The sequence below is a fragment of the Schistocerca serialis genome, chromosome 5 (assembly GCF_023864345.2).
Source record: "Schistocerca serialis cubense isolate TAMUIC-IGC-003099 chromosome 5, iqSchSeri2.2, whole genome shotgun sequence".
Lineage (NCBI taxonomy): Eukaryota > Metazoa > Arthropoda > Insecta > Orthoptera > Acrididae > Schistocerca > Schistocerca serialis.
The window spans coordinates 511,973,655-512,000,171 of record NC_064642.1 but is presented as its reverse complement, the minus strand read 5'-3'; the positions used below and the strand labels follow the sequence as shown (position 1 = coordinate 512,000,171).

Genomic DNA, 26,517 nt, shown 5'->3' with positions numbered 1-26,517 from the left:
CAAGTCTGCGCACACGATGGGATCTCACAAAAATCCATTGGGCTTTGCTTCCTAATCCACCCTACAGCTCCGATATTGCACTTTCCGACTTCAACATCTCTGAACCAATGCACTCCGCGGGAAGCAGTACTTAGGTGATGGATAGGTTCCTGATGAAGCAAGACGTTGGCTCCTACGTCGATCAATAGAGTGGCACCGAGCGGGGATACAGAACCTCTCAGTCAGACTGTCACATGAAACGGAGATTACTGCACATTGATACTGACATCTGCGTGACGTGGCTAACTTTGGTAGTCAGTCAATAACACTGTCGTCGATAATCACTCGTGTCCTTTTAGTGTTTTCAGCTATTTACAAATGTTTGCAAAGTCATAGCAGCAACGCATGCAGAAACCACATTTACCCTCAAAATAAGATCGCTCATCATCTCCTGTTTAATCTGCTGTTGCAGAGAATAGTCCTCGTTATGCCCTTATGAAGCTAGTCACATGTTTAAGCTAATACTATTTATTGTGACACGATCGAATTTAATTACCTTACTGTTACGTGAAATGGACATCCTTCTCTTAACACTATTGTATAACAAAATTTATATATGATGATGAAGTCCCATACTCCTTGACATAGCGTAGGGGAACGATGCGGGAGACCCGCAAGGCCGTACTAGGCAAGGTCCTTTCGGGGTGGTTTGCCATTTCCTTCCTCCGACCATAATGGGGATGAATGATGATGATGAAGACGACACAAAAACAACACCCAGTCATCTCGAGGCAGGTGAAAATCCCTGACCCCGCCGGGAACCGAACCACGAGTTTCGGAAAACTTAAATATAACCAAACTTATATAATGTTTATTTTGCAGGACCACAACTTTAAATTTCTCTCCATTAATAGCCAGTTATCAGTCCCTGCATCAGCACAGTTATTTTCAGTACCTCCCTACAAATAACAGTTTACCTGACAAAGCTACTTATTGACCTAAAAAACTGCATAGTTTGGAGCTTATATCACCCCGGTAACTGTGGAAATGATTCGATTATTACTCATAAAGGTGCTATTATTCTTACGAGTTAGCTACTATTTTAGATTCTTACTATTGTTATTAGGCGATATTTGCAGCACAGTTAAAGTCTTACGACGCGGATTGAAAGCCTTTATCAGAAAGCACTGACGTAACACTGCTATGATTAAGAAGCTTGCTTACATCTATGTATATGATGAGTAATTACATATGTACATCAATGACATCTTGGGATGAATCATAGTGTCTGCACTATCTGAATGACCGACAGATTTTTCACGGGGAAAAAGCGTTGTACAACTTATTATGTGCAGGGCTTAGTTTAAGAAAACAGTAGTTTTAAAGCCACGAAAGACGTAAGGACGATTAAGGAGAAAGAATAATTTCGTTACAAGAAAACTGGATACATTATTTCACTTCAAAAAACGTCAGGAGAAGCTCTCTAAAACGATTTTCAATTAAATTACCTGTTACATTATAATTTTGCGTACAGCTGTTAACGTACCAAACACTTTTTATTTTTAAGAACTCAGCACTATTAAAAATATTACTCAAAACATAAGAGGCAAGTGTACGAAATGGTCAAGTTTTTAGTTATAAAGGCATACAGTTAACGGATTTATACAAAAAATAATAGATTAGTAACGTTATTGGATGTACAGATGAGTTACCAATACAAATTAAATATCAACAGTTTGGAAGTGGGGTTCACGTAGTGGCTTGATAAGTTTTACAAAAGCATCTATTTAACTTACTGGGAAATAAATGAACCAGCTTGAATTTCATATAGGCGGAAGAATCAGTGATTACGTTAACAAATTTTGCTTCTTTGAGATTATTGATTAGCTGATCGTACAACACATTTTAGTACGGCTGACTTTTACATTTGTGATTTCTCATATGTGGGTGTCAAGCTGTTGTCCACGACATGTTTTGTCTTCTAATACTGAGTTTGCTAATGCTATTCGAATCCTTATAGATTCTCAAGATATCTTCAGCATTATAAAGCATGAATTTTAAATGAGGAAACATGAATTAACTCACTGCCTAATGACCATACAACAAAAATTAATAAACATCTAACAGTCGTCACATTACGGATGAAGTGATCGCAATTCATTTCACGGTAAAAGCATGATAACTGCAAGCTGGAAAGCGTTTTAATTGTGTCACTGGTGGAAGGCTTCAACAAGAAACACGAGTAGTGATTCAAAAATCGTTTGCATATTTAGCTACTGGCCTTGAAAGCTGTTTCCCACATCTGTAATTATTTCTACCGGTGTGTTCTCATCAGTTGTTAAGTCTCGACGCATTGTGCTGATCAGCTACTTCAAGTCTGTTAGACGTAACCAAGCTTGAACATCGGTTTGACATCTAAATCTAGTTCATTTTTCTTTATTCACCCTCATACTACTATTTCTCATTCTTACTATGAGCAGTGAGATTCTTCTCCACGCTTCATTCCTTCTGTTCTGGTGTCATACGTTTCTGTTAGGCGTAAATACTCAAATCGACAAGAGTGTAACGAGTAAATTATTTTAAATGGTCTCAGTAAAATTCCACAGTAATTACTATATCTGTTAGACTGTTATTATTACAACTATCAATTACTTATCATGTATTGCGAGATTCATAGTGCTCGCGAAGCAAGGTTCGTACTGTCCCTAATACACTGGATGGCGTGGTGCAGGGAGTTGCCGTGAACCTATTGCCTACAAAACTGCCACCATGAGAACACACTACTAACACCCTACTTGCAAAACCGTCAGTAATTAAAGAAGTGGCCGGCACAACTAAGTTATAGTTGTGGTTTCACACAACACAATAAGGAAATTGATACAAGTCAAGGGTTCAGCAGCAATGATTTATTGATGAAAATACAAGAAAATGAAACAAAAGCACAACATAGTTTGAAATAAGAGGTAAACGGAACCTGCAGCATAAGAAATTGTATGGAATCAGTAACGGAAAACGCTGAACTCACCGTTTAGCAGGACTATATGGAGGAAAGGGTGAGGTGGACAGGGCTGAGCAGATAAGTGCAATTATCTTGCTCATGGGGCAACGACGAGTTCCAGCGACTTTGACTATTAAGATGAGAGATTACTCGATTCAGACAATAAAAGAAGAAAAGTCCAAGGAACTATAGCTTAACGTCTAAGCTATTTGGTCCATGTATATCAAAATTACTATTAATATAACTACCACGTCACATAACTTGAAACCTAGTCATTCAGATCATCCTTACTGACTCTAAGATTCACGTTGCACACTGTCTTTATCTCAGACGGCTTGATAATCTTAGCTGTCAAAGACACGATGCTATGATGTCCACACTTCGTTCACCAGTACTGGATGTCGATAGGTTTCTATTCCAACGTGATTCCATCAGCGATAGAAGCTGATATTGAAGGTTGCTTTACCGCACGGTACAGGATGGAAGACTATAGTTGCGAACTGAAACAAGCTACCGCTCACCATGGAAACTGGAATCAGAATCAGAAAACGGAATGGTAACCACAGAATTCAGCATCAGCAAACCGAATGATAACTTGCCGAGTTCTGAATGTGAATGATTGACGCCGTCTATGAAATGTGAAATAGAAACCTGAGCTCGAAGCAGTGTGCCCTTTTCGCCTCACAGCAAGTCTCGAGGCAGACGCGAGACGCAGCTCTAAATCGAAATTCTCTGCCTCCGCACCCCTAAGTGTACTGATTTTTATCCATCAGAGTCTTCTGACTGTTTAAGTGCTGTTGGACTTGGCTAACACTTGGATAGGTGACGATCCGGGTCTCCCAGGTGGCGCTAGAAAGCGGGGTGCCCTCAGCCCTTGTGAGAGCAACTGAGGAGCCACTTGATTCAGAAGTGGCGGCTCCGGTCACGAAAGGTGACAACGGCATGGAGAGTGTTACGCTCACCACAGGCCCATCCATACCCACATTCAGTGACGCCTATCACCATTGGGCCTTCCAAGGCCTTTTGGATGGAGTTCACACCCCTACAGCGATCGGAGTGGAGCTGAAGGATCAGCATTATCACCCTGAGGCCTTTTGATATTATGTGTTTCTGTTTCTCAAGAGAAGGCGCCCTTGGGTGAGACCACAGAACAAAACCACCCTCCTTCTCCCTCTCTCTCTCTCTCTCTCTCTCTCTCTCTCTCTCTATCTCTATCTCTATCTCTCTCTCTCTCTCTCTCTCTCTCTCTCTCTCCTGGCACAAGTCACACAACTTTTGACGAAAGTCAGCCTGTCGTTCACGGAGTTACATGCGCCGATGTTATGCTGAACGGATTGAGAATGGAAAATGATGAAGTCAGCTGAACAGCACAGTACGTGTGAACCCAATTTTTTAGTCCCTGACTATGCATCTGTAAACTAATTGATGTCAAAATAAGAACAAACTCATGTAAACTTGACAGTACTTCAGTGAACTATAAAATGAGATGGGGAGGACCAGATAAGGCCGACGCCACTCAAGGTATCCAGTTCTGAAGTGCGTACCACACACAACACACTTAATATCAACATCTTGTCCTTTACGAATGGGCAGGATTGCTTTTTACTTGCATTTGAACATGACAAATATAGCAAATATATTACATAGTTGAAAGTACTAGAACCAAATATGTATTAAACTCTGACACATGACATAACATGCACAAATAACAAATAGTGATAATTAAATAGCTAAATTCACTGTGGATATGACATTCATTGATTTCTGGTAAATGGATATTTTGTATTGAGCTCGAGACGTAAGATAGTTTAAGCAGCCAATAAGCTCAGGTAATTAGTTTCAGGGGGGTAGGACGTCAAACGGGCCGATTTGGAGCAGGAGAGGCACCACAGGACATTTTATTTTCTACTGTCTATACTTTTAAAAATAAATTCATAAAACTTTGTCAGCATGACCAGAAAGGATTCAGGATTCACACTCATAGCAGTGGAAGTGCAAAAACTTAACAAAATATTTTTTTTTAGATATGAAATTTCATCATTTTTTCACTTACTGTTCGCTGCATTTGTTGCTATAGGTACATTTTTCTTCACAAGTAAGAGAGATTCTTTGATGAATTTTGCACAGCATACAAACCATACTTACAGGTGTATTAAACTCTACAATTTTCCAAATCTATTAAAAACTGTGTTAAAAATTGAGATAATTAACTACAAAATTTGATTTTTTTATAAGCATAAAGTTTAAGACGTAACAGCTCATTCATTTTTTCATAAATTAAATAGATTCTAGAGTTTCAGACACCTGCAAGTATGGTTTGTATGCTGTGCAAAATTCATCGAACAGTCTCTCTTACTTATGAAGAAAAGTGTACCTATAGCAACAAATGCAGCCAACAGAAAGTGAAAAATGGTGAAATTTCACATGTAACAAAATTATTTTGTAATGTTTTTGAACTTCCGCTGCTACGAGTGTGAATTCTGAATCCTTTCTTGTCATGCTGACAACGTTTTACAAATGTACTTGTAAAAGTATAGACAGTGGAAATTAAAATGTCCTCTGGTGCCTCTCCTGCTCCAATTCAGTCTGTTTGACGTCCTACCCCCCTTCAAAATAAAGACGAAAAGAATACTGCATCACATGATAAGACAATGCCTTCCATTGCCTCCAAAGTGTATTTAGGATCACAGAAAGAAAAAAAAATACAGAAGAACTGCTTAGGAAAATTCAGCACAGCTGGAACATATGAACACTAAACAGAAACTTGAATATCAAGAAAGTCAATGTACACTTTTATTGTTTTAGGTGCACCTGGTAGGACACGTACCTCAAGAATTTATGGAAGTTCGGAAGCTTCAGAGGGCGAGTTTCCTTGTGTGGTTAAGTATTACCAATTATTCTGTGATTCATGTCGTAGCCTTATTTCAGTTTACTCTAATTTTTGAAAAATATTGGTGCACATGTATTCTAAAACTCATCCAATTCCTCCTATCGTGAGGTGTGAAAACTATCATACATCAATAACATTTACGAAATGGTTTCACTAATGAAAGAATTTAGCTGTGAAACTTTTCTGCTTTTTGGATCCCTTCTGTAAGATTCTAAAACATAATTATTTATTCGTGTAGCATGAGTGTTTTCTAAAAACCACTCCTTGTGAGTATTTGTATTTCTTACACAGGCTTCTAAGTGCAGCCATGTGTAGTAGATCAGTACCAGTACAAAGACAATCTGTGCTTTTGCCAGTTATCCACCAACGTCACCCCTGCCTATCCCCAACCACTCTCCTCGCCGTTTCTCTCTCACTACCCCCTCCTCACTCCCCACTTCTCTAGCCTAATTGTGTGACTTCATAATGGCAGAAAAATACTATTTGTAGGAGACAGGTGGAGAGCCAGCATGGTTGCCAGATTGATCGAGACCTGGTCCAATTGACCTACGAAAGAGCTTAGGTTGTGCCAAAGTTCAGTGTCAAGATTTATTGGATAGGGCGGTTTATAAGCAGAATTACACTGGCAGCTATGCTGATCCTATGTATTAACACAATAGGGGTGACTTTTCACTGTTTAATGGGCATTTTGGTGACAGTTACGAAGTTTACGTTACATAATACATATTTACACTGCAGTTAACTTTATTTATTACAGTGTGGGGACGTTTCTTTGTGAAAGAAGTGTACGACTTCAAATCCTTTGTTTCGTGACACGCATGTGTAATATGTTTAAACTGTGGTTCACTTTACTAATTGCACATGATGAATGAAGAGTACATTCACAGAAAGCTTCCACACTCAGAAACGTGGGCTGCATTTATATTTTGGGGGTGATGGCCAGGGAGCACAAGGCACTACACATGCACCACAGCCAGAGAGTGTGTACAGCTCGCCTGCCGATTGCCTGGAACCGAATGAACAACTGTAACGTGTATCAAATAGTAAATACTTGATAATTGCCCCGATAATTGCTCGTTAAACAGTTTAAAGAATTTCCACATATTGGGATAATACGTAGAACCAGTGTAATCGTCAGTGTAATTCAGCTTATAAATCACCCTATCCATGCATGTTTGCCTTGGTAGGTCAATCGGATTATGTTCAGTTACAGCGGGCAAAACGGCAGACTCTCTTCACATTCCTGACCAACAGGATAACACCTTTTGATTTTCTCCCCATTTTCTAGTCACACAACTGGCTTGCAGAATTTGGGAGGATTGGAGGGGAGTGGGTTAGGTGGAAAGGGTGATGGAGAAAGGAGAGATTCAGGGGAGAGTGGAGCAGAGGGAGGGGTGACCACAGAGGTCCGCCAAAATTGCAGGCAGTCTTTGTAGTGGTACAGACTTACTACTGGCAGGTGCAGAATAGTCATCCTTTCTCTATATAAGCTTAAGGTGCTTGTTCACTCAGCAGGAAGCCGCCTCCTGTCTAAACGACATTTCCATAGTTAAAGCAGTGCACAGTCTCCAATATGTTATACTATTACTTTAGTGGAACAGGGCAGCTGTGTTGATGGCATAGCGTTTCAGCAATATTTTACACATTTTATTTAATGCCAGAGATGGAAGCTACTGTGGACAATAACCGGTAGTAAGAGAAATCAAGCTTTTGAAATATGGTATTACAGAGGAATATTGATTTAATGGTAAGACTTAGTAACTAATTGAACGCACTGAGTCGACTTTAGCGAAAGATATCTTTAGGGCAGAATTTAACGGAAACAGTGGCTGAAATGGCTCTGAGCACTATGGAACTTAACTGCTGAGGTCATCAGTCCCCTATAACTTAGAACTACTTAAACCTAACTAACCTAAGGGCATCACACACATCCATTCCCGAGGCAGGATTCGAAACTGCGACCGTAGCGGTCACGCGGTTCCAGACTGTAGCGCCTAGAACCGCAAGGCCACTTCGGCCGGCCGGAAACATTGGATAGTGAGAGCAGAATCAAACAAGAGTTAACTTAGTAATGATGAGAAGTGTGTGAGGTAAAAGGAAGTCATGATTACACCAAGAATATTGAGGTGCCTGTAAATTTCAGTAACCAAGTAGCACTGACAGCGTCAACCAAGTGTTTGGGCTCCAGATTTTAACAACAACAACAAAAATGGAAAGCATACAGAAAGACAATGGACTTCAACACTTCTCTACCACTCAGAATTACGCTGCATGTACAAGCACGGGATCAAAGATAATGTAAAGCTGTCCGCTGAATTCAGGATGTTATATCGGGTTTTAAACTTAAGGTGTTCACACATAAACAATATGATCTTTCTTATGGTAGAGTCCTCGAAAGCCTTGAAGTAGTGTATGTTGCGCCACAACACGTCGTCTTATCCTCCCTAATCACTTAGTAGACACATTCTGGGTTTCGTTGAAACACGTTTAAATTAGCAGTTTTCTCCATTCACTACACACACTCTTGATATCTCATTGTCTCGGGCAAATATTACATAAATTTCTCAGTGTTTTACTTGCCATTAGGGTGAATAAAGTGTGACTGCTGCCGAAACACACAGGAAAACTACTGTCTGGTTGTATCAGCGTCTGCTCGTATGCTGGCAATTTCTTCGGTACTACTTAAAGTTACTTTCTGATAGGTGCCTAACAAATAGGATGAATTTTGAATGGCACAAGTAAAATCGGAATTCTTTCATGAACGACGTTGGATAGTTTTCTTATTGCAGGAAACTAACACTTAGTAGTTTCTTTTAAAGTATCTTTACGGCGTTTCAACCCATGTAGATCTACACAAAATATACCAGCCCTGCCTAAATTCTACGTATATGAAAACAAAGGCTTGTCTTGAAGATTTAAGCCTTAGTGGCAGTGTTATATGTACCCAAGGAAATGATTTTCTCATCCATGAATCGCTGTGAACTAAAGAAGTAATAAAAGCTGACTGATGAAAAGAGGTTCCTTTGTCTCAACTAGGTAATATAAAATGCGGTGATCCATATCATTCTCGAAACTCTAGTAATAAGCCCTACTTTATTTTTGTTTCATGTTTACTACTACTATTATGACCATATTCTTTGCGATGGAGCCATCGTCAATGAAAACTGGGTGCTCACTGCTGCTAACTGTGTAAACGGGTAAGGTCTCCATGCCCGAGAAATCATTTCCATACTAAAATAATCATAAATTTATCTTATTTTAACATTAATTCATACATGCGGGAGTGCAAACGTACAGCACAGTAACTCTCGATTTGAATGAGGGAGTATTTCTGCTCTCTGTTAAAATCAGAGATTGTGGTGCAACTCACTTTACAATGGACCACTCGCACTAAGGTGCCAAGTTTGAGTTGACTTCCTTCAGACTACTACAAATAACTATCAACTGTTTCTCAAAAGTGAATGCTCCTCCACCCACTTTTTGACTTCCCATTCCCTAAGTATAAGGGGCAGTCCAATGAAAATGAGACAAATCGGATTAAAATAAGTAAACTTTTTACTATTTCGAAAGTAATCGATACAGCTATTAACGAGTTTATCTCATTGTGATATAAGAGAGTCAATGCCTTCATGGAAAAATGATTGGAATTGCCTATGGAACCATGATTGTACCCAGGCGTGCCTTTTTCGTACGACGCAAATTGATGGCCACGAATATCTGTCTTTAGAGCTCCAAAAATATGTAAATCGCATGGAGAGAGTTTGAGACTGTGGAAGGTGTTCAGCAAAACTTCTACAGCGTAGTCGAAAGATCTTGGCAACAAATCGTCAGAACAATTTGTTGCCAAGTCTATTTAGACTATGCTGCTGAAGATTCGCTGGGAAGCCCTTACACATCCTCCATACAGTTTTGATTTCTTCCAATGTGATTTCCATATCACGGGAATCCTGAAGAAATTCATCTGTGGGCGTCGTTTTGCCTTGGAAGAATAGGTGCATGTATGGCTATACTCATGATTTCGTAGACAACTGCAAAGACTTGTCCATAGAGGCAAAGACGTTTGTATTACAGGTGGATAAATTTATTATCAGTTATGGTGATTACTTTTGAAATAATAAACAGTTTACTTGCTTTTGTGTACGGTTTTGTACATTGTGGTAAGGAGAGGTGGGCTAGAGAGTGATGGGGCAACTGTCGCTGTAGGAAAGCTGGACAGGAAGAAAAATGATTAGCTATCAAGTGAACACAGTAAAAGGAGATTTACGTAACTTGTACTTCTCCAAGCGAACGAAGATTCATTATAAACAATGCAGCAAGGAACAGAGTCCAGCTATTATAATGTCAACTAAGATGACCCTCGCTGTAGTAAGAACGAATGATGCTCTACACAGCGTTCCGAAGTGGCTCCTCGTGCGAGTGGGGTGAGTACATAGAGTACTTGGATGGTCATTGAACGGGGCATTCAAAATGTAACGAGCCGGAGCCTGTAAAATAAAAATGGCTGAAGGGATCGTAATGCCATTGCCTAGTGAAGAAGGTGTGGTCCCCATAAGAGTGACAGAGGGACATGGGTGCACACCCACGATAGAACCAGCACGTGCACGCATCGACCATCCATTGCACTCAGTAGCGTTAAAAAGGAAATGGAGACTTCAGAAGAAGAGAAAACGTTTCTAGAAATTCCCTTACAGCGGTATGCACACACATACACTGTAAGGGAATTTACTTCAAAAGTTTTACATCTACATCTACATACATACTCCGCAATCCACCATACGGTGCGTGGCGGAGGGTACCTCGTACCACAACTAGCATCTTCTCTCCCTGTTCCACTCCCAAACAGAACGAGGGAAAAATGACTGCCTATATGCCTCTGTACGAGCCCTAATGTTTCTTATCTTATCTTTGTGGTCTTTCCGCGAAATGTAAGTTGGCGGCAGTAAAATTGTTCTGCAGTCAGCCTCAAACGTTGGTTCTCTAAATTTCCTCAGTAGCGATTCACGAAAAGAACGCCTCCTTTCCTCTAGAGACTCCCACCCAAGTTCCTGAAGCATTTCCTTAACACTCGCGTGATGATCAAACCTACCAGTAACAAATCTAGCAGCCAGCCTCTGAATTGCTTCTATGTCCTCCCTCAATCCGACCTGATAGGGATCCCAAACGCTCGAGCAGTACGCACGAATTGGTCGTATTAGTGTTTTATAAGCGCTCTCCTTTACAGATAGACCACATCTTCCCAAAATTCTACCAATGAACCGAAGACGACTATCCGCTTTCCCTACAACTGCCATTACATGCTTGTCCCACTTCATATCTCTCTGCAATATTACGCCCAAATATTTAATCGACGTAACTGTGTCAAGCGCTACACTACTAATGGAATATTCAAACATTACGGGATTCTTTTTTCTATTCATCTGCATTAATTTACATTGATCTATATTTAAGCTGACATTCTTTACACCAATCACAAATCCTGTCCAAGTCATCTTGTATCCTCCTACAGTCACTCAACGACGACACCTTCCCGTACATCACAGCATCATCAGCAAACAGCCGCACATTGCTATCCACCCTATCCAAAAGATCATTTATGTAGATAGAAAACAACAGCGGACCTACCACAGTTCCCTGGGGCACTCCAGATGATACCCTCACCTTCGATGAACACTCACCATCGAGGACAACGTACTGGGTTCTATTACGTAAGAAGTCTTCGAGCCATTCACATATGTGGGAACCATTCCCATATGCTCGTACCTTAGTTAGGAGTCTCCAGTGGGCTACCGAGTCAAACGATTTCCGGAAGTCAAGGAATATGGCATCCGTCTGATACGCTTCACCCATGGTTCGCAAGATATCATGTGAAAAAAGGGCGAGTTGCGGTTCGCAGGAGTGATGTTTTCTAAAGCCGTGCTGATGCATGGACAGCAACTTCTCTGTCTCAAGGAAATTCATTATATTGGAACTGAGAATATGTTCGAGAATCCTGCAACAAACTGATGTTAAGGATATTGGTCTGTAATTTAGAGAATCCGTCCTTCTACCCTTCTTATATACAGGCGTCAACTGCGCTTTTTTCCAGTCGCTCGGGACTTTACGTTGGGCAAGAGATTCGCGATAAATGCAAGCTAAGTGAGGAACCAATTAACTAGAGTACTCTCTTTAAAACCGAGTTGGAATCCCATCAGGACCTGGCGATTTATTTATTTTCAACCCATTCAGCTGCTTCACAACCCCAGGGATGTCTGTCTATCACTATGTCTTCCATACGGGAATCTGTACGAGACTCAAACGGCGGTATGTTTGTGCGATCCTGCTGCGTGAAAGATTTCTCAAATGCTAAATGTAAAATTTCAGCTTTCGTTTTGCTGTCTTCCGTTGCCAGGCCTGACTGATCAGTGAGTGACTGGATGGAAGCCTTCGACCCGCTTACCGATTTTACTTAAGACCAGAATTTCCTTGGATTTTCAGCAAGATCTTTTGCTAAGGTATGACGGTGGTAGTGGTTGTATGCTTCGCGCATCCTTCTTTTTACAGCAGCATGAATCTCTACTAACTTTCGCCTGTCCTCATTCTGCCGATCTTTCTTGTACCGCGAGTGCAACTGTCTTTGTTTCCCGAGCATTCTCCGAATTGCGCTGTTAAACCACGGTGGCTATTTTACGTCCGTAACCCACTTTTTCGGCACACACTTCTCCGAAGCGTGATTTACAATGTGTTTGAAATTTGCCCATAATTCTTCCACGTCCATCGTACCGGAAGGAATTGAAGTCGATTCATTTACTAAGTAGGATGCTAACAACTGCTTATCTGCTCTTTCTAGTAAGAATACTCTCCTAGCCTTCTTGACCGACTTTTTAACTTTCGTAACCATAGTCGTAATGACAACATCATGATCACTAATCTCTGTCTCAACACTGACACCGTCGATGAGGTCTGGTCTGTTCGTGGCTACCAGATCTAAAAAATTTCCAGTACGCGTTGGCTGTCGATTTAGCTGCTCAAGACAGTTTTCGGATAATGTGTTCAAAAGTAATTCACACAACGGCTTGTCTGTACCACCTGTAATTAAATGGTTCAAATGGCTCTGAGCACTATGGGACTTAACATCTGTGGTCGTCAGTCCCCTAGAACTTAAAACTACTTAAACCTAACTAACCTAAGGACATCACACCTGAAATCAATCCATAGACATCCCAGTGTATACTAGGTAGGCTGAAGTCGCCTCCGACTAATATAGCATGATCCGGGTACTTCTGTGATACAGAGTGTAGACTCGCTTTGAATGATTCTAGAACTGTCACGGTGGAACCTGGTGGCCGGTAATAGCACCCAACAATTAACTTTATTTCTCCTAGCCCTGTTATACGTGTCGAGATAACTTCACAATCACACTCTACTTCGACCTCAGTAGACACAATATTTTTGTCAACTGCAATGAAGACACCACCTGCTACGGTGTCTAATCTGTCTTTCCGATACACGTTCCAACCCTCACTTAATATTTCAGAACTTCCTGTCTCAGGGTTCAGCCAGGTCTCAGTCCCGAGAATAATTTGCGCGTCACACGCTTCCTGGAGGGCAGTTAATTCAGGAACTTTATTCCGAACACTGTGAAAATTTACTGCTAATATCTTGATAGCTGAAGTGTCTTTACACTGAGAGCGTCGTGATTTTCCTGCCTGCACGTCGACTGGTGAGTGTTCATCAGGACACCTTGCACTACTGCCTAGCCTAAAAAAACCCATGTGCACGCCACAAGTGCTCTGCTACCCGAGTAGCCGCATCCTTTGTGTAGTGCACCCCTGACCTATCTAGGGGCGTCCTGCAATTTCCCACCCAATAGCGCAAGTCTAGAAATCTGCACCCAAGACCGTCACAGAGTCGACGAAGCCTCTGGTTGAGACCCTCCACTCGGCTCCAAACCAAAGGACCCCGATCCACTCTGGGAACGATGCTACAAACAGAGAGCTCTGCTTGCACTCTGTGTGCGAGGCCAGTGGTCTTCACCAAATCCACCAGCCGCCTGTACGAACTGAGGATCGCCTCAGAACCCAAGCGACAGGCATCATTGGTGCCGACGTGGACAACTACTTGCAGACGACTGCACCCCGTAAGCTCCATAGCCGCAGGCAAGGGCGCCTCTACAACTTGGATGAGGCCCCCAGCAGACAAACCGAATGCACATTGGAATTCTTTGCAGCCCTGTACGCTATTTCCCTAAGGGGTCTCCATCACCCGCCTAACGTTGGAGCTCCCAATAACCAGCAAGCCTTTGCACCCGTGTGCCTGCTCGGGCCCTGCTGAAGGAGTGGCCACCTGCCCACTGACAGGATAAACGGACGAGACCAGTCTCCACATTGACCCTCCGCCTCGGGCGAAGCGAACGCGTTGTAGTCCGCCACTCACCCTGAGGTGAGGGCGGCCCCAACGCGCCGGGTACACTAGAAGGTGCCTCGGCGGCTGAGTCAGCGGACACAGCAAGCGACACCTGGGGTGTCTCAATCGACGCGCTAGACCCTCCGCCGTCGCTGCACCTCGAGGCAGCAGCCTGAAGGCGGCTGACCGTGGCCAACAGCACGCTCAGCTGCTCGCGAACCGCGGCCAGTTCCTCCTGCGCCTGCACACACCAAGCACACACCTTATCCATCCTACTGCTAATATCTGGACGTATAGAGCTGCGACAAATAAAACACCAATATGCGACTGCACAGTTGCTTCACCAGCGCTAGATTGAGCTGCGATATATGAACAACTACTTACGAACCAAGCAATCAAGTGACCACGACTACGTCACCGTACAGATATTACAATGCGTTCCTACCACTGTCTTAGTACAAATGACAACCGCCTACGCGATGTTAAACTCTACTGTTATTAAAATCTGATACTACCCATTTCTAATTCGAAAATACGCAAAGATCCGAAAAATTTCACTCCGCAAGCACACAAAGACACAAAGTAATTTGAATTACACCTGCGGGACTAATACGAAAAATTGAATATACGACTAGTTTCTGCTACTGCTGCTCGCACACGTCACTCCGCAAGCACTGTCTCTACGAAATAAACAGAATGCCGACTGTCCAAAACAAACAACTGACTAACGACTCCGCGAATTTATTCTTTACAGCTATCAATAAGCAATAAAACTCCTCTCAAATACGAGAATACGCAAGGAGTTTATGTAATTAAATATGCAAGCGCACAAACACTCGGAAATAAATTAAGAATCAAACTACAAAACAAATATGAAAGCTAAATATGCGACTCGCTACTGCACTGCTGCTGCACTGATACTTCACCAGCGGCTGCTCAGGGAGGAGGAGGATATTAGTGTTTAACGTCCCGTCGACAACGAGGTCATTAGAGACGGAGCACAAGCTCGGATTAGGGAAAGATGGGGAAGGAAGTCGGCCGTGCCCTTTCAAAGGAACCATCTCGGCATTTGCCTGGAGTGATCTAGGGAAATCACGGAAAACTTAAATCATGATGGCCGGACGCGGGATTGAACTGTCGTCCTCCCGAATGCGAGTCCAGTGTGTAACCACTGCGCCACGGCTGCTCAAGGCTCACTAGGTATATTCATCGAAAAATCGCACGAGTGTACATAGAGTACTGGATGGACATTGCAGAGTGCAAAGCGTGCTACATACGATTAAAGGAAGGACGGAGGTCGTTGACTGAAGACGCACGGTCTGAAACGCCACACGACATTATCGACACAATTTTCTAGCAGATGGATGTCATCATTATTGAAGACAGGGGAGTCACGGTGGCATTTATTGCCCCAAGGGAAAAGTGAGCGTTGGTATTCCAACGGACAAGCAGACCTGTGCCAACAGTGGCGCTATTCTTCAATGAATTTTTGTGCCCCCACTCCTTCCGCTGTAAGGAACGGCAATATCCAGGTTTACCCTTATTTTAAAGCCTCCATTACTCTGTTTTCGGCATTTCAGTTCTGCTTGCAGTGGACATTCGACATGTGCACGTGCTGGCTCAGTCAACAGGCAGGTATGTTCCCATGCCCTCCAGCTGCGAGTTTGGGGCCTCAGCTCTGGTATAGATCCGCACATTCTTCCTTAGGTTATAACGTTACGATCCCTTCAGTGTTTTTCATTTTACAACCACCGGCTAGTTTCTTTTTGAATGCAGCTTATACTAATGCTCCATAAGTATCACCTTTTGTGCCTTTGGGACAGCCGTGATACCAAGAACCATTATACAGTCAAGGAATGGCCTATAAGGAAGTCATATGTTCCTGGAAACGTATATGTGAACAATACCTCATTGGTTGAGCCCTATAAATTCATTTTTCCTCCCCTTCATATCAAGCTGGGCCTTATCGAGAACTTCAATCACTTTAAAAAAATGGTTCAAATGGCTCTAAGCCCAATGGGACTTAACATCTGAGGTTATCAGTCCCCTAGACTTAGAACTAATTAAATCTAACTATCCTAAGGACATCACACACACCCATTCCCGAAGCAGGATTCGAACCTGCGAGCGTAGCAGCAGCGCAGTTCCGGACTGAAGCGCCTAGAACCGCTCGGCCACAGCGGCCGGCAATCACTTAAAAGAAGTTTCCCAAATTAAGTAACACAAAGCTGAAAGGGGATATATTTGTTGGACCACAAATAAGAAAATTATTGAAAGATCCAACCTTTGATACCAATCTCACCGATATCCAATTAGCTGCTTGGTCTTCTTTTAAAGCAACTGTGAAGGGCTTTCTGGGTAACAGAAAAGATAAAAACTATGTTACCATTGTGACTGATCTGTTGGACAACTATAACATCACGGGGTGTAGAATGTCGCTTAAAATTCACTTTTTACATTCTCACCTTGATTTTTTTCCCGAAAAATTTTGGAGCCGTAGGCGATGAGCATGGTGAACGCTTTCACCAATACATTCTTACCATGGAAACCGTTACTAAAGCTATTGGAACCCTTCGATGATGGGTGACTACTGCTGGGGTCTTGTTAGGGAGAGTGATGAAACGGCAAAAAAAAAAAGAAGAGCTCCGTCGTCGCAGTTTTCAAAAACCAAAGACGATTAAAGGTGAAAATCTCTTCTGAACTAATTTGGACCTTTTATTGGCGTCATGCCGATATATACAGGGCTATTACAAATGATTGAAGCGATTTCATAAATTCACTGTACCTCCATTCATTGACATATGTTCACGACACACTACAGATACGTAGAAAAACTCAGAAAGTTTTGTTCGGCTGAAGCCGCACTTCAGGTTTCTGCCGCCAGAGCGCTCGAGAGCGCAGTCAGACAAAATGGCGACAGGAGCCGAGAAAGCGTATGTCGTGCTTGAAATGTACTCACATCAGTCAGTCATAACAGTGCAACGACACTTCAGGACGAAGTTCAACAAAGATCCACCAACTGCTAACTCCACTCGGTGATTGTATGCGCAGTTTAAAGCTTCTGGATGCCTCTGTAAGGGGAAATCAACGGGTCGGCTTGCAGTGAGCGAAGAAACGGTTGAACGCGTGCGGGCAAGTTTCACGCATAGTGATGTGAAAGATTCAGTGTTTAAACCACCTCTACCAAGAAACGTGCCAGAACTGCGAGCTCGCATCAACAATGCTTTCGAACTCATTGATGGGGACATGCTGAGCCTTGTGTGGAGGAACTTGATTACCGGCATGATGTCTGCCGAATCACTAAAGGTGCACATATCGAACATTTGTGAATGCCTAAATAAACTTTTTGAGTTTTTGTATGTGTGTGCAAAGCATTTTGAAATTATCTCAAATAATAAAGTTATTGTAGAGCTGTGAAATCGCTTCAATCATTTGTAATAACCCTGTACATACAAAATACTATTGATTTCAAACGTTCTGAATGTGTATTTTTGTTTTATTTAATTGTGTCAAGTTTTGCTATTATAATTTCTTATTCTGGTGTGTTTCTAGGAAATGTGACGTCATAGAGAAAAACTGATTTTACCAGTGTATTCAACACCCCAAAACTAGGTAAATCCATCCACTTACAAACCAGATGCAGAAAAAAGTTTAAATTTGTTAACTAGTGTAATCAAACATTCAGAACTTGAGAGGGCCCCCATAGAAAACGGATGATCATAGGATAACGAAACTTTGTGGAAACATTTTCAAAGGCGTGCAGAAGAGAAATAGCAATAAAACCGTTGAAAGAAACACATATCAATTTATTCCTCGCACTGCCTCGACGTATGTGAGGGACCTAGCTTGGAATCGTTGCTGGTCAAGGTTCTCTCCTATCGGCAATTAAGCAATTCGTCGTTGTAAGCCCTCTGAACGCACGTGACCTTCTTTGTCACACAAGAGCATGTGCGAGGTTGGGCCCCCAGCCACAAATAGGTACAAAAGGGACGACGTGTTTGTGAAGATCGATTCTGACCATTGACAACGGATACGTCTCGAAGCTCAACCACTTTTCCTCCGTATGGCTGAGAACCATCCTGTATTGCTGTAGTGTCTACGTTACTTGCCGTGCAGTCACCTCAAATGGTACTTCAGAGACACGCACTGATCTTATTCCAACGACCGATGGCTCAATAAGGACAGTCCCTACATTCCCAACGGAGTGAAGGAACTTATAACACTAACCTGATGAGCGAATTAGTCTGTCGCAGCAATCGCCATTGATAAGTTTTACATATATGACACTTGCTACAATCCAAAGATGAATTCCAATCAATTCGCGAAGATCGAGTGTCACCACTTCTCTCAAGAAACGTTCAACTGCAAACGCTTTTGGTCGGGCAGATCTGTTCTTAAACGTCAACTTCACTGTCGGTTTCCGTAGAGAGTTAGCCATGTGAACGTCGTCTGTGTACTCTGAACGCTTCGCTGCTATCACAGCACTTCCTCTAAGCTGCTTGCCGTCGCTAGGACGTAAATAACTCGTCCTATCCGCACAGCATCTCAACTGCGACAACTGAGTTACCCTAGCACGACACAGGACCCGTTCTAACAGCTTGACAGCCACCAGTCCCTCGTCTCCTACCTTCCGGACTTCACAGAAGCTGTCCTGCGAACCTTGCAAAACTAGTACTCCACGAAGAAAAGATATTGCGGAGACATGAATTAGCCACAGCCTAGGGAATGTTTCCAGAATGAAGTTTTCTCTCTGCAGCGGAGTGTTCGCTGATATGAAACTTCCTCGCAGGTTAAAACTGTATGCCGGACCGAGACCCAAACTCTGGACATTTGCTTTTCGAGGGGAAAGGGCTCTACGAACTGAGTGTGGAAGCGTCTCTGGCTGTTTCTCTCTGTCTGCATCAACGTTTAATTAGCTACGGGAATTTCCCTTATGACAGAGTAGAACATGAAGATACATGAAATATTGTACGTAATGAAGCCGCTGTGTATTTGATAATAAACAAATTTCATAAGAATGTTTGTTTTTGCCGTCTCTTGAGGCATTACTAACCTCTTAACTTACATGATCTGAAGAAAATATCAACATCAACTTGACTTTAAAATCTGTTTAAATTTTCGTGTTGCATTTTGGAAAAAGCGGAGAAGAACTATCGTAAGATCCTGAAGCCAGTGGGCTCCACCATTAAGGACGACAAACACCGCCCAATTTGCTGTGATGCAGAATACATTGCACGCTCTGTTAGGAGCGTAGAGATACAGCCCACTTTTTTTTATTTCAGGTACACCGTGGAGGCCATCTACGTCCACGCCGGTACCACCCAGTTAAGCGCCGACTCCGGCGTGGTGGTAGCAGTAACCGACATAGTCGTTCACGAGGGCTTCGATGAGATGGCCTACACGAACGACGTCGCCTTGCTCAAGGTAAACTCTCCCCTTGTCCTAATCCTCTTTTTTCTCTTGTGCTACAGCAGACCCTTTGCAACTACACAGGTTTCTTTTTATTGTTTCTAAACTGGCTGGAAAAAAATCACGCCACCAAGAAGGAGACGTACGACGTAAACGAAATTAGTAGGCCTGTTTCTACATCTGGAAGATGATATCTACTCAGATACCGCGCCAGTTACGTATCAGTGGCGCCAGTAACGAAAACCACCGACCAATATGCTGTGATGTAGAAAACATTACTCGCTGTTTTGCTTTAAGTACAAGCTGTAACGGTCGTGACTGTTAGTTACATTTGAAATTGGACGTGGTGAGTTAATGTTAGTCAAGAATGCCTTTAAGGCGACAAACACCATTGTCAACATCTCACTGAGTTTGAACGATATCACTATACAACATTTTTTTTGTCTGGTACAGAGGTAAAACATGGTGGACCTAACTAATTTGGACTTGCTGAATCTGAAAATGCAGTTATATTTTCGCTATCACCCTTCAATTATTTGTTACGGACGATTTTAAATGCGAATATCGAAAAACAGAGACTATTGTGGTATACACTAAATTTAGACAGTATATAACATACTTAATGGCACAAAACTACCCTATTCTAGTATCCTGGGCCAAATCTACAGTTTTACAAGAAAAATTGCAACATTCATTGCTCGATGATGATGTTCATGGTGGAGGGTTGAGCCTTTTTGATGATAACTTCCTTCTGTGGGATATATAGCCTTCACGCTTCAAAAACCAAGAGTAGTCACTTAACATTGAAGGGTTCCATCTACCTTTATAGCAGCTTTCCTTTCGCAAAAAGTCCTGGTGGAACCTTTCTCCGTGCTCGTCACTAACCGCCCCCAAATTGGTAGGGAAGAAATCTAAATGAGAATGAAGGAAGTGCATTTTTAGTGACATTCTGCATCCAAGATTTTTATAGTTCTCTAAAAGAGTTCCCACTAATATGTCGGTGTTTTATGCTGTTGTACTCCCAAGGAAACCTTGAACGACATCCTTGAAAGAACGCCAGGTTGCAAGTTCTAACTGACTTAATTTTTCCTCTACGTTCTTACCATGCATCAACTTCCTAATTTGTGGCCCAATAAAAATCCCCACTTTCAGTTTGGCGTCACAAAATTCAGGGAACACTTCACATCGATACATGAAACCATTAGCATTTTTGTCCATTCCCCTGACAAAATTCTTCACAAGACCGAGCGTAATATGCAGTGGGGGAAGGAAAACAGTTTGAGATTCCACCAAAGGTATATATTTCACATTTTCCCTCCCTGCACCAATTTCTCTCGTGGTGGCCACTGGTTAACCGTATAATGTTTTTCTGTTGCACGGCCGTCCCAAACACAAAGGAAACGGCAATACTTTGTGAAATCACTTTGGAGACCAGTTAGCAAACAAATCACCTTAAGATCACCACATATTATCCAGTTTTCTTCCTTATACTTAATAGCTTCAAGTATCTCTGACAAATTAACGTAGTTCCCTTTCATAGTCATAGAGTACCCTACAGGTGCAGATGGAAACGTATTGCTATTATGCAATAGTGCAGCCTTCAGACTTGTGTTGGAAGCGTCAATAAACTAACGCCACTCAGCAGCATCGTATGATATATTTAACTGTTTCATTAATCATACTACATCACTACAAGCACAAACGTTGCCCACAACATGGTAATATGTCATCAGATCTTTATTACGTTGCCCAAAGTGAGTAATTCTTGTTTCTTCATGAAGTAAGTTCCATTCTTTAAGGCGTGAAGATAAAATTTCTGCATGCTCCTTGGATAAGTATAAACCACGAACTAGGTCATTCAAGTCTGCTAGTGTAATTAAATGTGGTCTCTGTCCTGGAAAGTGCTCCTATTCACTTGACTGACATTGTGCTTCCTCAGCGTTTGTAGATTCATGATCAGAATTTGGAACTTCCCACATTAGTGGAGGAGTTGGAACTGGCATGTCTTCACAGTGGGGAACAGGTATAATTCCTGAGGGCAGGTTAGGGCACATAATGATATTCTTATTCTTTTATGAAAAGCCAGTTACGTTTGTCGAACAGAAGTAGCAATCATCAAAATGATTTCGAGGCACTCTCCAGATCACTGGTATGCAAAATGGTGAGTGTTTTTTTCCTTTCAGCCATTTTGTTAGTTCAGAATTGCACGTAGTGCAAGTTATGTTTGGTGCCCAATCTTTATCCAGGTCTCCCAGTTGGCATTTGTAGTATAAATGATACGACGTCTTCAGTAAGTTAGAAATTGGTGGACTTTGTTTCCTTGTCGTGAATTCACCACACATATAACAAAGTAAATTGGGATGGTTTGTACATCCACGTATTGATTTCTTCATGTTGCATTTTGAATGTCTAGAAAACACTTTTCTGTCGAATGAACTTCGCCAGATCAATTCCTGAAAAAGAAAAGAAATATTCAAAGACATGAGATAGTATAGAAGGAAGAGTATGCAAATTTACGTGACTGGAGGGTTTAAATACACCATGTAAAATACACTCATGTTACAAAATGTTTCAAATGGCTCTGAGCACTATGGGACTTAACTTCTAAGGTCATCAGTCCCTTAGAACTTGGAACTACTTAAACCTAACTAACCTAAGGACATCAGACACATCCAAGCCCGAGGCAGGATTCGAACCTGCGACCGTAGCGGTCGCGAGGTTCCATACTGTAGCGCCTAGAACCTCTCGGCCACCTCGGACGGCCTCATGTTACAGATTACATTCAAAAAGTAGTTCAGATTAAAGTTAAAAACAAAACAGTCACTGCACCAACTTTTATCACACTCCTTTCAAACACAAAGCACTAAAAATTATGCAGTAAATTCAACTAAGTTTTATAACTTGCAGGTCATAACTTTCAATCCTGACGTGATGGACACTTTCTGATTTCACATTTCATGTCACATTACAATAAAGAATTAAGTTTTATATGTACTTTGTACCAAAATCCACTGTTGACTGCCGCGCGGGATTAGCCGAGCGGTCTAGGGCGCTTCAGTCATGGACTGTGAGGCTGGTGCCGGCGGAGGTTCGAGTCCTCCCTCGGGCATGGGTGTGTGTTTTTCCTTAGGATAATTTAGGTTAAGTAGTGTGTAAGCTTAGGGACTGATGACCATAGCAGTTGAGCCCCATAGGATTTCACACACTTAGTCCTACTTAGTCCATTGTTGACTAGTGTATCCTGTAATGGGGCTACGAGAAGCTGTATGTTTTTCCGCGATATTGCAGAAATACTTGGCAGGAATGCAGCCACTGTACATGGTTGCTGGCAGAGATGGTCTCGAGAATGTAAGGTACCAAGAAGTCCGCGCTCTCCTATCGAGAAGGAAGACCATCGTGTTCAGCGTAAGGCTCTATCGCGGATGACTGTACTTACAGCAGCAACTTGAGCAGCAATTGGCACCACAGTGACAAAACGAACTGTTACAAATCGATTACTTTAAGGACAACTCTAAGCTAGACGCCATGTAGCGTGCATTCCACTGACCCAAAATCACGCCATTTCCGACTTCAGTGCTGTCAATTGAGAGACTATTGGAGGTTTGTTGTGTTTTCTGGTGAAAGCTGGCTCTGGCTCGGTGCCATTGATGGCCGTGTGTCGGTTATGAGTAGGCCAGTTGAGGACCTGCACAAAGCGTGTCTGTATGCTAGTCACACTGGACTTGCACCTGGAGGGAAGGCCGGCTACGATTTCGAATGACAGCATGAGCACTCTCGTTGCTATCCCACGCACTACAAAATTGTATGTTAATCTTGTGATTCGAGCTGTTGTGCTACTATTTGTGAAGAGCATTCCCGGGCTTGTTGTCAAAGAGGATAACGCTCAGCCACATGCTGCCGTTGTAAGCCAACAGGCTCTACATGTTTCCTTGGCTTACTGAATCACCACATCTGTCTCCCATCGAACACGTGTGGCACATCGGCGGACGATAGCTACAGCCTCATCCACGAATATCATTGATCGTGGATGTATTGATCTACAAAGTGCAACAGGCATGGAACTCCATTCCACAAACTGACGCCCGGCACCTGCAGTACACAATGCATGCACGTTTGCATTCAACATTCTGTAGATTTCACTGGCTAATAACGCACAAGCATTACACATTTGCGATGGCTTTTCTCTCGCTTACATTTACCTGTGACCTAACAATGTTAACCACTTAGATATATTACGTAGACAGATAAAAAAAGCACTCCTTCTTCAGGCCACGAGTCGCCTACCTGGACCATCCGACCGCCGTGTCATCCTCAGAGGAGGATGCGGGTAGGAGGGGTGTGGGGTCAACACACCGCTCTCCCAGTCATTATGATGGTATTCTTGACCGAAGTCGCTACTATTCGGTCGAGTAGCTCCTCAATTGGCATCACGAGGTTGAGTGCACCGCGAAAAATGGCAACAGCGCATTCCGGCTGGATGGTCACCAATCCGGCCGCGCCCAACAGCGCATATCTTCGGTGATCTCACGGGAAGCGGTGTATTCACTGCGGCAAGGCCGTTGCCGCATGTAGCCAGATGTATTCCCAAAATTTCATTACTATACATTAATTGTATTTTGGTGCTGCGGTTCTTTCTGTGTGTGTGTGCGTTAGTGTTACTGTCGTTGTTGTTTGGCACACAACTAAATGATGTGTTGAAGGATTCGTGGCGTCCTGTCCAACATTAATTTCGTCGCAATTTAGAATTCTTAAGACTTAATAGACATTGTCTAGGCACGGTGGTCTAGAGACTGGCGTCTTACATAGCTAATCCAGCCGTCGTTCGTGTATTTAGGAATCTCCAAACAACAAAACTAAGGGTCCCAGCAAATATATATCAGGAGGATACACTGATTCGTCGCCGGCCGGTGTGGCCGAGCGGCTCTAGGCACTTCAGTCTGTAACCGAGCGACCGCTATGGTCGCAGGTTCGAATCCTGCCTTGGGCATGGGTGTGTGCGGTGTCCTTAGGTTATTTAGGTTTAAGTAGTTCTAAGTTCTAGGGGACTGATGACCTCAGATGTTAAGTCCCATAGTGCTCAGAGACAATTGAGCCAACACTGATTCGTCCATTATTATCTGCTTAGGGCCGCGCGGGATTAGCAGAGCGGTCTAGGGCGCTTCAGTCATGGACTGTGCGGCTGGTCCCGGCGGAGGTTCGAGTCCTCCCTCGGGCATGGGTGTGTGTGTTTGTCCTTAGGATTATTTAGGTTAAGTAGTGTGAAAGCTTAGGAACTGATGACCTTAGCAGTTAAGTCCCATAAGCTTTCACACACATTTGAACATTTTTTTATCTGCTTAGGCTGCCGTGGCTACTATTTTGTAGGCAATAAATTTAATTGCTTCATTAATACACTGCACAATTTAGATACTAAATTTATGTTTTAAAACTCGCAAAACATAATAAATGAGATTAAAAGCACTAATTTTCGTACTGACTTGGAGAATGTCTCATTGGACATTATGAACCTCGACAAGTTCTTTGGATTAGCAAACGCAGTAATAATTATTAATAACAGTTTATTAAAATATGGTGAAGCCAGTGTGATCAAAACATATGAGTTGACTGAAACTCTGCATCTAGTGCTATTGTACAATTACTTTTCGTTTCGAGAGTAACCATAAAAGGGTGACCCAGCAATGGGAAACTGTCTTACGTGCATACTTCTGAATGTATTTCATAGTTTTTTTTACCGAATCAGGTTGAGAGCAGATAAAATAATAGATTAAAACTGATATGTTAATGACAAACACTTTGTAATGGCAGCATTGAAGAAACCGACTACATACACAAACAGTTAAACAGCATGTATATGAATTTAAGTTTAGCTTGTAATTAGAACTAGGGGAGAGTCGAAGTTTCAGGAAGTTCTAAGATGTAATGCTTGCGCAACCACATAGGGGTCTCTACTGCTGGAAAACTCTCAAAAGAAGTAAAGTGGTCGTCATGTCGCAGACGTTAGTGTAGAACATTATAAATATTAGCACGCTGACTGCCAAGCACAGAGCTTCACCGCCAGGCCAGGCCACGGCATTGGGTGTGAAGCTCTGAAGGAGTCAGTCTCGTGACATTTAATGTGTTAGAGGACAGGTTCCTTCGCTTTCTACTGATGCACAGATAAGTTCCCCCTCTGGTTGTTAGCTGTCAGTGTGGTCTCGTTTCTTGCAGCTGGCGCAGTCGCTGTCCTTCTCATCGACCATACAGGCCGTCTCTCTGTCGGCTTCAGGTCAGCAGACAGCCGCCAGCACCACAGCCACAGTGGTCGGTTGGGGATCAACCGAGGTGAGTTCACTAATTTTACGAATGTAAGGGAGAGCTCGGTGTTAGAACATCAGGCGCTGTCAATTTACTTGTATACCTGTTGGCTACCTGACACTGTCCATCCACTCGCTTCTCTAAATCTTATAAGGGATAGGAAAAAGAAAGGATACTTCTTCTAGCGTAGAAACTAGTATAGTTCATTTACCTATACAACCTGGAATGTAAAATCTTTTATAAGCTACGCTGATACAAAAAAGAGCGCAATACTGTGAAGGAGTTGTGCAACATGAATGAAAGTTGGTAGGCGTGCTTCTACATCTAAAAGATGATGCCTATTCAGATTTCGCACCAGTCGCATAAGAGTGGCTCTAGTAGCACCAGATTTGGTTTAAAAACTCTCTGTGAACCTCGTGAGCGTTAGCTACCTCTGATATTGGACGTGGTTAATTGATGTTAGTCACGAATGCCTTTAAGGCGACAAAAACATCATTATCAACATTTCACTGACTTTGAACGAGGTCGTGTAACACGGCTATGAGAAGCTGGACGTTCCTTCTGC

At 42.5% G+C, this 26,517-nt stretch overlaps 2 protein-coding genes across 2 annotated transcripts in view; one reads left to right on the top strand and one right to left on the bottom strand.

Moving 5' to 3' along the window:
* Positions 1-14,360, bottom strand: part of LOC126482041 (trypsin alpha-3-like) — a 117,271-nt gene extending 102,911 nt beyond the window's left edge. Inside the window, exon 1 of the mRNA XM_050106014.1 lies at positions 14,280-14,360. The gene's annotated coding sequence lies outside the window, so the exon portion shown is untranslated. The remainder of the gene's footprint in view (positions 1-14,279) is intronic.
* A 4,837-nt stretch (positions 14,361-19,197) lies between these two features.
* LOC126482040 (transmembrane protease serine 11D-like) overlaps positions 19,198-26,517 on the top strand; it is a 167,624-nt gene continuing 160,304 nt past the window's right edge. The window contains exons 1-3 of the mRNA XM_050106013.1: positions 19,198-19,217; positions 19,532-19,673; positions 25,866-25,979. Coding sequence (XP_049961970.1) covers positions 19,198-19,217; positions 19,532-19,673; positions 25,866-25,979 — 276 coding nt within the window. The remainder of the gene's footprint in view (positions 19,218-19,531; positions 19,674-25,865; positions 25,980-26,517) is intronic.